At 45.7% G+C, this 14,225-nt stretch overlaps 1 protein-coding gene across 1 annotated transcript in view; it reads left to right on the forward strand.

The window, feature by feature from the left end:
* Positions 1-864: 864 nt before the first annotated feature.
* LOC124620180 overlaps positions 865-14,225 on the forward strand; it is an 83,051-nt gene continuing 69,690 nt past the window's right edge. Inside the window, exon 1 of the mRNA XM_047146850.1 lies at positions 865-1,834. Within this exon, the coding sequence (XP_047002806.1) occupies positions 865-1,834 (970 nt within the window). The remainder of the gene's footprint in view (positions 1,835-14,225) is intronic.

Consider the following 14,225-nt stretch of genomic DNA (forward strand, 5'->3'; position numbering starts at 1 on the left):
CATGTCAGCACGTTGTAGGTGTCGCCACCGGCGCCAACCTTGTGTGAATGCTCTGAAAAGCTAATCATTTGCATATCACAGCATCTTCTTCCTGTCGGTTAAATTTCGCGTCTGTAGTACGACATCTTAGTAGAGTAGCAATTTTAATGGCCAGTAGTGTACTTCCTCGTGACAGTTCTCGGCCGCACACTGCAGGGGCAATGAGGACGTTCCTGGAGCTTTTTCGACAGGAAGTGTTTGACCACCTACCATACAGCCCGAACCTGGTTCCCTCTGATTTTCATTGCTTTGTTCACATGAACCGCTAGCTCTGAGTACAGCATCTCGACACAGACGACGTGTTGCAGACCAGCGTAAAGAATTGGAGGAACAAACCGACGGATGCCTTCTATGACGAGGGTATCGGAAAGTTGATACAATGCTACGACAAATGACTAAATAGGAGCGGCGACTATGTAGAGAACTAGCTGGAAGGTATAGCTAACTGCTGTTTGCATTTCGCAACCGTTCGGATCTTACTCTCTGAATAGCCCCCGTAGTATTGGTTGCAACACTGTCAGTAGAACGAAGATGACCACCTAAACTGTCAGGAAGTTCCGTATAAAAGTGTGTTGTAAGTTTTGTGGGAATCATCAAAATAGGGGTGTTGTAACAAGCTGGGTTTGGGCAAGTCGTAGTACCGTCGCTTCGAACTGCAGCCGCGCCATCGACAAGCGACGTACTTGTGCTGCCTGTCAACGCGCAGTCGCCACGGCGTTGTTTGGTCGACACGAGCGTTTCGACCCCGAATTTTCTGTTGCAGTGGTGCCAACCTCGGGACCTGCAGCCACCTGAGGATCGGGGTGCCGGCGTATCGAACGAAGGATGGGGGATGCGGCGCCCGGGCAGCGCGCACGCGCGAGGCGGGCGGCCGTCGATACGGAGGCGGCGCGCGCCGTCGACGTCTGCGCCGCGGGCGCCCGGCGCCGGCGCAGCCACGGCGCGCTCTCCTCCTCCGCGCCACCCCGCCTGCCGCTGGCCAAGACGCGCTCGCTGGGTGCGCTGCACTCGCCCCCCGTTTGCGCTGGCAGCCCTGCCGACGCCGGGGGTGGAGGGGGGCGTGACTCAGTGCAGTGCACCGATAGCGAGCCGGCCGGCCGACCGGAGCCCAAGGCGTCCATATTCGACACAGTCAGGCAGCGCTTGCTCGACGCGGAGCTCGTGTGGCCGCCGCCGCGGGGTGTGTCCGACGATGACGCCGCCGCGGCGGTCAATACCGCGCTGCTGCAGAACGCGCAGAGAGATCTGATCATCGAGAACACTTTCCTCGCGCTACAGGGTAAGTACGGTGTCCGCTACTCGCGCGGGAGCAGCAGCCCTGCGCCGTCCGAGGGTGACAGCGGCGACGACGACGATGACAGCGACGAGTCGCTGAGCTCCGGATCGGACGAGGCTGACGGCGACTTCAGGTCGATCTTCCTGCGGCCGCTGTCCAGCCTATTTAGGCGCATCTATACCGGCCCTTCGTCCGCGATGGGCAACCTCCAGGCGTCCGAGGGCAAGAAGGGCGGCACGGGTGGCAAGAGCCCGGCCAAGAACAAGAAGGACAAGGGGCTGACGGGGGGGCGCAAATCTCCCGGCCAGGCCAAGTCGGCGAAAGCTGCAGCCGCCGCCGCCGCAGCAGCAGCCACTGCTCGCCCCCAGCAGCAGCGCCGCCAGACCGCCGACAGTGCAGCCGCGCCGCCGACAGATGGCTCCGCCGTCGCGGTCACCTGTTCCGAGCGCGTGGAGGACGCCGGCAGTCGCACGCGGCAAGCGGTCGCCGGGGCTTCCGACGAGAAGTCAGACGCTGCAGGTACGTCGACGAGTTACTGGCCAGAGCGTCTTGTCACAGCTCGATCGCCAGTAGTTGTCACTATAAGCAATGTCCGTGTCGTGAGATACTCCCCCTCAATTCTGTAGATCGTGCTTGTGTGACAAGAGGACCTATTCCCGCGCTATTGTCAAAACTTGTTTGTGACCCTAATAATCGAAGACAGCTCAAGAGGAACAGTGGCTGGTTTCGGAACCGTTAACAGGATAGTACAGGTAAAGTTCTCATTTCTACCACCTTCAGTGAATATCCTATAATCGCTTGCTAGGATAGATACATTATGAGGATTCAGGTCCGCTTGTTCATTCTTATGCCCAAACATGTTTCAGAACATTTGAACGATCATCAGTCGTATCTCTTTCACAAGCTGCGACATCGTCGCGAAAAAACACAGTGACCCGTATGTGTAATAAGTTTCTTTAATTTACGTCTAAGGTCGCAATCTTTTTTGTTTAACAGATTACCGGTTTCGGTCTTTAATGACCATCATCAGATCTGTTTCATAAATTAGATCTGTTTCATACATTAGGACTGTTTCATAAATTAGATCTGTTCCATACATTAGATCTGATGATGGTCATTAAAGACCGAAACCGGTAATCTGTTAAACAAAAAAGATTGTGACCATAGACGTAAATTAAAGAAACTTAGTCGTTTCTCTTATTCAGATCTGTGTAGTGTAAACACAGTTTAAGTAATAATTGTTTGGAACGAAAATAAGGTCTAACATCTATTGTGACATGCACCTTATGGTAGAAGCTCACATTTTGCCCATGTACATAATTACGGACATATATTTCTGCCTTGAGCCAACACTATCTTCTTTAACACCCGTGTGTGTTTCGGAAACGTTTCATCATTACCGCTTGTTCGTTGTATTTTATTACTATCACATATTTGTTTCTGTGTGGCTGTCTTGTCATTCGCAGTGCAGCCGATATTTTGATCTAATTTGTCATTGTTGTTTGCACGTTTTAGTGCTCCTATGCAAACTGTACTTTCTAACACGCACTGTGTCAGTGTTTACAAGATCTTTGCCTGACGAATCTCCTATAAACGGTGATACAGAGCGTGTTAGAAAATGCAGTTTTCAAATAAACAGTGACAAAACTAGAGCAACAATCAGGTGTACTACAAACGACATACATATATTGATAGAATACGATGAATCCACTGAAAATGATGAAACTTCACCAAAACCTACACAGACGTTTAAGAACAAATTATTTAGACAAGAAAAATCTTCAGAATAACATAAGTCTGTTGTAATTTTCATCTTTCGGAATGTCAGGTTCTGTAGGCCCCATTTTGTGTTATTATGCAGCCTGTCATCTGCCACGAAATGACTTATAGTGGATTCAAATGGTTCAAATGGCTCTAAGCACTGTGGGGCTTAACATCTGAGGTCATCAGTCCCCTAGACTTAGAACTACTTAAACCTCACTAACCCAAGGACAGCACGCACATCCATGCCCGAGGCAGGATTCGAACCTGCGACCGTAGCGGTCGCCCGGTTCCAGACTGAAGCGCCTAGAACCGCTCGCCCACACCGGCCGGCACTTATCGTTGAGCCATTTGTACAATTTGAACTTATCGTTGAACTGGATGGCGTGTTAACAAATCACATTTCTTATAAACGTAGTTTTGTTGCACATGTTATTTCACGGCCCTGTTTTGCCATTGCTTGTGTTAGCGATACTTTTCTGTTACCTGTCCTCACCTGCCACATTCATATGTCGTAGGGACAAACACAGGAAACCAGTAAACATTATTGATCAGTCACACTTTTTCCTCAAAATGCGAAAATATTTTGTTGACGTCGATCTACATAGGAAGAAACGAACACCATAATAAAGTAAGGGAAGTCAGAGCTCCCACGGAAAGATACATGTGTAGATTTCTTCCGCGCGATGTTCGAGATTGGAAAGATAGAGAATTATTTTGAAGGTGGTTCAATAAACCATCTGCCAGGCACTTCAGTGTGATTTGCAGAGTATCCATGTAGATGCAGACCGTTTATTAGGGTTCCCTTCCTCAGTCTGTTTACCCTTACAGGATCGCTTTCTTGTCCGTCTGTCTGTCCGACTGTTAAGAAACCCCTCTTCTCCGGACGTGTTAGGCGGTGTAGAAAATTGAAGCTTCGAAGTCAGTGCAGCCAAAAGATAAAGCCATTTAGGTCACATGTTTTACATTCACAAACTCATTCATCAAAACCCATGGGGTACTTTCTGTTGTCCTAGAATCATGAAATTTTGCGACATCTTGATAGTATCAATGTCGACAGGCAAAAATGCTCGGGATTCTCGATTCCCGGAATGGGTGGACTGTCTACATACATAATTAAGTCTGTACGGACCCCTTAGTGCGCTTATCGTACTGGCACCTGGACATTTTTTTAAATTTTTATTTGACCTCCTTAACATAGTGGTGTTGAGAATGAGATGTCGGCATTTATCTATAGTACCGAAAAATTTCTTCGCGATTTGGTGCTGTCGAAAACACGGTGTCATTTCTTGACGATCAAAGTCTATGTCTAAACTCTAAATACATCATATTGCTAAGCATCGTTAAGTTAAACCAATACTATCTCAGGTCGCTCCTGGGAGCTGGCTCCTGTGATCCGATGGCCAATGTGCTTATTTATCTGATTTTTGACAGCACCTCCAATCAAGCAAACTTTAACCACAGCAATAGATGACTCAATCAGAAGATATCAAACAAAACGTGTACTACAATTATGAGAAACTAGGCTTTGCACGCGAATTTCACTGACATCTTCAGCCGGAAATGACGTGTAAAGTGACCGAAACGTAATTTCAAGACGATTGTGAAACTCAGCTGATGACCTGAGAATGATCAGCAAAATCTGACTGTCATCGGAAGATACAGCTGCTGTTCCGAAACTGGTGGTGCGTCTGTTTTGAATAAACAGAGTAATTAACAGGAATTTGTTGCTGATTTACTCTTGGTGGGAAAAAAAATCGCCGTTAGCAAAAAGACACTTCAGCATACTGCGAAGAGTGCCTTAATGTTCCAATTAGTTAACAGCTGACCTTTAACTCTTAAGTAATTGCCAGTTAGTGATGCACGAGGAACAGGAAAACTGCTCTCCATCTTTCGATACAGTATTTATTATCCGCCAGCTCTTATTTTTGGTGATTGCCTGTTTCGGTTTATTTAACAAACCGTCTTCAAGAGCTCGTCAGACGTAGGCCTACTTAATAATTTTGTGTGTCATATCATACGATATATCGTTTGTAATTAGACCCTTTACAATATTTGTGGGAGATTACGTTAAATAAAAAGGAATCGATAATTAAGAGAAATCTGCACTCATTCCAGTGGATAGAAATAATGCTCACGCTGTTTTCCCAGACACAGTGATCCACCCTCACCTCACACTGAACCCAGGACGTATCTTACTTCAATAGTATATTTATGTCAGGTTTAATGCCTATTCTTGGGTATCTTATATACGAGGGCTATACAGGAAGTAAAATATGGTCGCGAAATGGAAAACTCAATAAAGTTCAAAAATGTTTTATTAGCAACAATTAGTTACACCTTCAAGCTACTTCTCTACATAGTCACCGCTCTCAGTTAGACATCTGTCGTAGCGTTGTACCAACTTTCCAATATCATCATCATCATCATCATAGAAGGCACCCGTCTGTGCGCTCTGCCAAATTCTCTACTCCGATCTGCAGCTTTTTGTCTATGCCAAAATGTTGTCTTCATTATGGTGGATGTCCAAACACCACCGAAAACGCTGCAAGAGCGTTCTTATTGCCCCTACAGTGTACGGCCGAGAATTATCATGAAGAAGGAAATGAGTGACAGTCACGTTGTGTGGGCTGCATGAAGTCAGGCGAAATCTGTCACAGGCATTCATATTTGGCGGGAGACATTACATTGTAGGCATCTTTACGTGGTCACTGTGTGCTCAGAACTGAAAAGAGCGACGTGGCGCGATTTACGGTCGTACTACAGACACTGCCCAACAGATCTATGGAAAACTACATCGGATTTTCATTGAAGTTTCCATTTCGCGATCGATTGGACCTTGTTTTCCGAATAGCCCTCGTATTTGTGTCTGTGCTCAAAGCTAAATTTTTATTGTTCCATATTTTTCTAACCTTTTGTATCTCTAAACTTTTTATCTCAGATAGTAAATTTTATATACATATCAGGTTCGGCTGAAATTCCTCTAGCCCAGAGTTATTCTGGGAAATGCCTCCACATATATGCATATGTATACTGCATAACAGCTTCGTGTTGTGTTTTGAATTGCACAGTGCGGATTTAGTTATCAAGTCTGATGACTATCTGTATTTGTTTGACCAATGCCTTGTGATATACGACCACTTGGATGCGGATAATATCCCATAACTGGCTGTTAAGTTAAACATTCTTTCACATAATATGTATACGGACTTGCGTCAGAATGTCTCCATTAGAGGCTTGACAATTCTGGAATGAATAGCAGTCTGTTGATGGTAATATGTTGTCATTTAGTAGTAAAGAGGCGCTGTAGTATTTCGCTTTCTACGATCCAAGCATTTTGTTACTTGCTTGAGCGAGGCCCCTCCACCACCTGCACCTCTGGGTCCCCTAATCAATCACAAATAATTTAATTGCTAAAGTGGTCGTGTTGCAAAGGTTATACATTTCAGCTACTTGGCACTTTATATGGCTGCAGAGCACTGCTGGGTGTTTCTAGGAATTGCGAGTTGCCAGATGCAACAGGTGGTCTGCAGTAGACTTAACAGAACAGTAAATCGAACCCCCGCCAAGTAGTTCGCGCCTGATGGAACTGTGAGTGAGTACTTTGCTAGCAGGCCCGCTTAGGCAGGTCCAGCCCCCTCTGGAGGAGTGGCGTTCAGACCCCATATGGCCGTCCAAAATTAGAGCTTGCACTACTTCCGTAAATTCACTAACAAGGGGAGGCCGCCAATTGTGAAATTCAGATTCGATTCATACTGTGCATAATAAAAGCTCATGGCCAGAGGTGTAATGTGGCAAAGCACCAAGATGCACTTCTCAGCCGTTGTCGAGAAAATCGACAGTTAAAAGAAACCGTTGCGGTGAAATACTCTCGACGATTACTAATTTTCTACAGCGTCGTGGCGCAGCGGTAAGCGCTCGGTTTCGTAATCCGAAGGTCGCCGGATCGAATCTCACGCCATGCAATTTTTTTTTATTATTAGTTTTTTGTAATTAAAATATATATATATATATATATATAAAGTATTAATGAATTGCTTATGCATGTTGGTGAAGGCGGATCGCTCTCCAATTGTACCGCCTCCATTTTTCCGTTTTTTTTAGCAGGGGGTACCAAAGATCTCCCGTCCGCACTGATCTTCGACAATGTTATAAGTTGCGCTAGGGACCGCATCTACCTTCTTTCGAAGTTAGCAGGCAACTACGCTGTTATGCGGCGGCTCGTTTCGGCCCATTCAACATCTGTCATTCAAGTGTAACGAGCGAGTAACGGAGTTTATATCTCATACCTGCCACAGCAAATTTGTGTTCGTGGGGTCGCTATTCTAATTCGAACGTTTGACTTACGCTATACGTATTCGTTGCGGAATATCGTTTCTACGTCTTCCGTTAACTATACGTGGTTAACATTATGAAGACAATTAATAACATTTGTGAAATACAACTTGTTTGCGGAAAACATGATGATGTTCGAAGTTACCAGTTTTTCCACGACAAACGACTTTCAACAACTTATTATATGCATAATTGTTGCAATTGATTGCCGGGAATTTTATATATATATATATATATATATATATATATATATATATATATATATATATATTTGAATTATAAAAAACAAATACTAAAAAAAAAAGTTGCATAGCGCGAGATTCGATCATGCGACCTTCGGATCACGAACCCGAGCGCTTACCGCTGCGCCACGACGCTGTAGAGAATTATTAATCGTAGAGAGTATTTCACCGCAACGGTTTCTTTTAACTGTCGATTTTCTCGACAACGGCTGAGAAGTGCATCTTGGTGCTTTGCCACATTACACCTCTGGCCACGAGCTTTTATTATGCGCAGTATGAATCGAATCTGAATTTCACAATTGGCGGCCTCCCCTTGTAAGATAAATGTCGGGTCTCTTTGAAAGGGACGTGACGGATTTTCGTGTCCGACATTGATCTATCCGATCTTCTGACACGTCACCGGGAAGCTCTGATTTCCTGTCCTTTTAATAGGCACGAGACAAATTTTCAAGTCACTGTCTCCCCTGCCGAGAATTCTTCCGGGTTGTATGGCCGTGGTCCATGGAACTCTTCTATCCCTGACGTTTCGTCCGGAGCTAAGTCGGCAAGACTCAACACAACCAGGAGCACCTCCGAAGATGTCCAACGTAGTTTTGGACGAAACGTCAGGGATAGAAGAGTTCCAAGGACCACGGCCATACAACCCGGAAGAAATCTCGGCAGCTGAAACAGCCGGTCGTGAAAGCCTTCATTGTATCATTGTCTCCCACCCAGCAACATCGTGCGGCGTATTAGACCTTCCCGTTTCGCGCACATTGGTACTTGTCCTTCACGTAGTATGTATGTTGTATTTTAATGGTAACTATTCAGTGTAGGTGATTGTCTGGTGTCGCAAATTGTCGGTGTCGATCAAAGACAGAGTGAAATGAGTAATGAGAATGCGGTATCTGGTGCCTTACACGCAGCCTCTCCCTGTTTTCCGCGTAGCCTAACGTCGCAGAAAGATAATGCATTCTCCGTGAGGGCATGTCTGCACCAACAAAACTTTCAAACTACTCTAGTTGAATTCCTTCTATGTAGATGGTTCGGTGTTTCCCCAAATGGTTATGGACCCTTATATTTGTCTGCGAGACACTTCAGGAGACCGGGAAAACGAAGTAAATGTATATTTCTGGACAAGAAAATTGCATCTTAACGACGTAGTCTTTGAGAGAATGAAACTGGTGCCAGTGTGGCCAGTGATACACGTAAACGATCAGAATTGGGCCAAACCTTTGTTACAAATCTCTGTTACGATTAACTGATCGAATACGGCCTTTACATCTCGAAACTGAATGTGAGATGTGTTTGATGCGGTTTTGGAATGTTATTGCACGCAGTTCATTGTCTTAGTATTGTGAAGATACTGACCAGGGAATTCTTAATTAACCACTATCTGTATAGACTACCATGCTTGAATATCAGTGTAATTTTGTAAATAAGATGTCAGTTTCTGACGAGTAACGCGTAGGTAAAGATATAGGCTGTAAAAGCAGCACGTTTTCTTTCTTTCTTTAAATATGGCAACGTATAAGAATGGATAATAGGTTGTTTGTTGTCTTTCCCCATGGGGTTTGCAATAATTTAGGCTGTAGTCCTTAGTATGGACGTTTGAGGAGCGGAATGGAATGATGATGTCACGCACTGAAACCAAGTAAAGGCAACCACTTAGTGGCCAGTACGCTTTATCACCAGAACACGCTGCGTTGGGAAAGCGAAGCGATTAAATGCCCAAAACAACAGATAACCATAACGCTACAGGCTCTTCCTTATAAATCCATCTTTCCCGTTTGTTGCTGCTAATGTGACATGCGTGACTACTGTCAGGATATCTACAGTCTTACATGTGAAAGCAACTGGGCCGCGACCTTTCGACATTTACAAGATAAGATAAAAGCTTAACGTATTAGGATAGCACACATTAGGAAATGCTGGTTTGTGGAAACTTGTGAAATTTGCAACAGAATTTCAAAGGAACATCGAAGCATCCGAGTTCCGAGCACGTGGGTTTTCCATCAGAAGAAACGTTTTACCAAGCGGAGCGACAGATGGCGAGGAGGCACCGTAAGTCTTCATCCCATTTCGCAGAGTACTGTTTATTTGTGTCAGCCTTCATTCTACACCAGAAATGGTTCTTTATATTCCAGGGACAAGGTCTTTCCTTTTTGCCTTTTCTTCAGACTTGTCTACAAAGACCCACCGCAGTCTCGGAAAACATTTCCTAACCCTTACATTTATATCAGATGTTACCATACTTCTCGTTTTCAGGTTACTGAAAGTCGGCTTTTTGTATCTGTCTACTTCTATCATTGTCAACTATTTTGTTGCCTTGATAGCAAAACTCATCAATTACTTCAAATGTAATTACAATGAAATGAATACTCCTAGCTGCATATAGGCTTTGATATGTCAACGGGGACAATTGAAAATGTGTGCCCCGACCGGGACTCGAACTCGAGATTTCCTGCTTACATGGCAGACGCTCTATCCATCTGAGCCACCGAGGACACAGAGGATAGTGCGACTGCAGTGAATTATCTCTGGCACGCCTCCCGTGAGACTCACATTCCCAACTTATTGTCCTGCACTATATTCATACTGTCCCTGCCCATTATACTCATTACTCGCGGCTTTTTGGCCAGTTCCCGTAAAAATTTGGGCACTGTTTGTGCACCCGCACAGAAGAAGATGGTCAAATGGCCGGTGAGCCTTAACTATTTATATGTGAAGATGGTATCTGTTCTTTCGGACATACCCAAAAGAACAGATACCATCTTCATGTATATACTTCAAATGTTCCATTTCCTTATCTAACTCCTTTGCAATCTTTACTTCCTTAGATTTAGTTCCTTCAGTAGCCTATCGTTCAGCATTTTCCTCCATCGAACTCAGATCAGCTGCCAGGTTTTAAGCTTCCTCCCATTTCATGTCCACATACTGAAGATCTCTTGCAAAAGTTCATTTCCAGCTGTTGCGATGTATTCCTCTTCTCCTGTATCCATCTCCTGGTTTCTCTCTAATTTTATAGTTATGGTCTCCGCGAGGTGTACACTGATGAGCCGAAACGTTATGACTACCTGTTTAATAACGTGTTGTTCCACTTTTCAAACACAGAACAACAGAGATTCTGCTTGGCATGAATTCTACAAGTCCTTGACAGCATTCCAGAAGTATGTGGCACGTGATGTCTATTCTCAGGTCAAGCAATTCACGCAAATTAGGGGATGATGGTCTAGGGGCACGCAGCTGGCGCTCGATATGTGTTCCCTTTGGTACAGATGAGAACATTTGCTGATCAAGACATTGCTGTGAGTTCACTATAATGCCCATCAAACAATTGTGGCGCGATCCTGACCCTGGAACACGAACACTTATCCTGCTGGAAGATGTCATCGCCATAGGGGGAGACTTCAAGCGTGAAGCGATGCAGGTGGTGCGCAGCAGTGTTCACATAGTTCATTGTTGTCATGACGCCTTCGATTACCATCGCAGATCCCATGGAAGCGCAACTCAGTGTACCCCATAGCATAATTCTGCCCTCACCGGCCTGCATCTGTGGCGCGGCGCATGTTTCGTGCAGTCATTCGCCTGGATGTCGGCTTGTAAGGACCCAGCCATCGTAACAAGAGCTGCTATACATTCGACAGGCGACACGTTTCTATTGACCCACAGTGAAAACTCAGTGATGCTGTGTCCAGTACAACCGAAACTAACAATGTCTTTTGGGTCAACACAGGTCGTGTGACGTGGAGCTCCAAGTTCAACATTGGGCTTTGAACTGTACGCTCCGAGCCGGCCGGAGTGGCCAAGCGGCTCTAGGCGCTTCAGTCTGGAGCCGCGCGACCGCTACGGTCGCAGGTTCGAATCCTGCCTCGGGCATGGATGTTTGTGATGTCCTTAGTTTAGTTAGGTTTAAGTAGCTCTAAGTTCTAGGGGACTGATGACCTCAGATGTTAAGTCCCATAGTGCTCAGAGCCATTTGAACCATTTTTGTTTTGTACGCTCCGAAACACTTGTGCGTGCACCAGCATTGTACTCTGACTTAATATCTGCCACAGATCGCTGCCTATCCTGGATTACACATTAGGGGATCCCACGACAGCTACGTCTTGTGAACACTGGACTCGCATTCGGGAGGACTACGGTTCAATCCCGCGTCCGGCCATCCTGATTGAGGTTTTCCGTGATATCCCTAAATCGCTCCAGGCAAATGCCGGGATGGTTCCTTTCAAAGGGCACGGCCGAGTTCCTTCCCCGTCCTTCCCTAATCCGATGAGACCGATGACCTCTCTGTCTGGTCTCCTCCCCCAAACAACCCAACCCAACCCTCTAGTCTTGTGATGAGATGTGTCGTCCAATACCACACGGCATATTAGTTATTTCACCATCCTCCAGCCGCTTTCCTTAGGTGCTCACGACAGTAGTACGCCTACAAGCCTCTTCTGTTAGAAGTAAAGTATCTATCGCAATTCGTCCACGTAACTGTCAGTGTATTGTTAGTGGTAAGTCTAGGAGGCTTGTATAGGGGAGATCGAGACCTGGGAGAACTCCCCTGAACCAACAAGATCGAGGTGCTGTCTTCCAGGCGACCAGCTGCACCGTTTCAGATATTGTCCTTTCCAGCCGCAGCGCCACAACAATGTGGCCTTTGTCAAAACCGTTTATATCAGTGGATTTCACCATTTGTGGCCCGTATCATCGCTGTAATGACTGCCCATTCGTTGCTCTTCCACATAAGTTCTTTCCTTACTGCGTCACGCGCCCGCAGAACCACCAGGCCGTTTTCAACCCCACGGTGGGCAGTGGTCGTAATGTTTTGGCTCATGATTGTACCTCGGATGGAGCAATATATTGGTTGTCTCTTCTCGGAATTTTAATAGTAGACCTTACCGTGACGCAGAATGCATCTCTTGCAGCGTCTGCCACTGCAGTTGACATCATCTCCATGACGCTTTCGCGCTTACTAAATAAAACTGTAACGAATCGTGTTGCTCTTTCTGGATGTTCTCTATTCCCTCTATCAGTCCTGTCTGGTTCGGATCCCGTATTGACGAGCAATATTCAAGTATTGATCGAACGAGTGTTTGGCAAGCTACCTGCTTTGTGGATGGACTGTATTCTCTGACGATTCTTCCGATGAAAGCCTGGTATTTGCCTCACAAGCGTTTAATTTTATGTGGTTGTTCCACTTCAATCGCTCAGTACACAGTCTCCTAGACATTTTATGGAAGTAACAAGTTGCAGTGATTGTTTTCAGTCGTGTAATCATACAATAAACGGTCTCTCTCCCTGTGTAAATGCAATTCTTTACATTTGCTTGTGCTGAGGGCCAATTGCCACTCCATGCACCAGGCTTCAATCCTCTGCAAATCCTCCTACATTTCTCTCAAATCCTCCAGCGTTGCGACTCTTCTATATATATACAACAGTCCGCCCCGATAGCTGAATGCTAACCGTGACGGACTACCGTCTCAAGGAGCCCGGGTTTGATTCCCGGCTGGGTCGCGGATTTTCTCTGCTCAGGGACTGGGTGTTGTGTTGTCTTCATCATCATTTCATCCCCATCCGGCGCGCAGGTCGCTCAATGTGGCGTCGAATGTAGTAAGACCTGCACCAAGGCGGCTGGACTTGCCCCGGCTAATGACACCAAACGGTCATTTCCATTTTTTCTATACAACAGCGTCATCCGCGAAAAGCCTCATGAAACTACCGACGTTATCCAATAGGTCGTTTCTATACAAGGTGTTTCAAGCCGGCCGGTGTGGCCGTGCGGTTAAAGGCGCTTCAGTCTGGAACCGCGTGACCGCTACGGTCGCAGGTTCGAATCCTGCCTCGGGCATGGATGTGTGTGATGTCCTTAGGTTAGTTAGGTTTAATTAGTTCTAAGTTCTAGGCGACTGATGACCTCAGAAGTTAAGTCGCATAGTGCTCAGAGCCATTTGGCCAAGGTGTTTCAACATGAATTTACGCGTTTTAAGGCTTTGTAACATTAATTACATTCAAATTACAGTTATAAATGATACATCAAATGAAAAATCAACTTAGTTTTCCATGCGAGTACCATTTGTCACAGAGCATGCATACATGGTGTTGACAGGCGAGTTCTGCCCAAACTTTGATCAGTGTATCTGGGGTAATTTTTGTAACAACTGCTTCAATATTCGCATGGCGTCAGATCGGGTGACTGTGGAGGCCATGCAAAACAAACTATGTCATCTGCCCCCTTGTGGCCAATCCAGCGCTCAGGTACAAGCCGTTTAACCAATCGCATACTGAGTTATGCCAATGAGGCACCATCTTGCTGCCAAATAAAGTTCTGTGGTTCAGCTCGTTTCAGTTGAGGACAGAACAACAGTTCTAACGCATCAAGATAAGAAATACCAAGTACAGTTACTTCTCCGAAAAAAGAAAGGCCCGTGAACTTTACGCCGGGATATGACACAAAAAGTATTCAATTTATGGGAGTCTCGTTGCAACTGTACCATATCGTGGGGATTTATTGAACCCCAGATGCGCACATTATGTGTGTTCACAGTCCCACGTCGGTGAAATTCATCGCTGAAGACGACAGGACCCAGATAATCTTCGTCATG

The sequence above is a fragment of the Schistocerca americana genome, chromosome 6 (assembly GCF_021461395.2).
Source record: "Schistocerca americana isolate TAMUIC-IGC-003095 chromosome 6, iqSchAmer2.1, whole genome shotgun sequence".
NCBI lineage: Eukaryota > Metazoa > Arthropoda > Insecta > Orthoptera > Acrididae > Schistocerca > Schistocerca americana.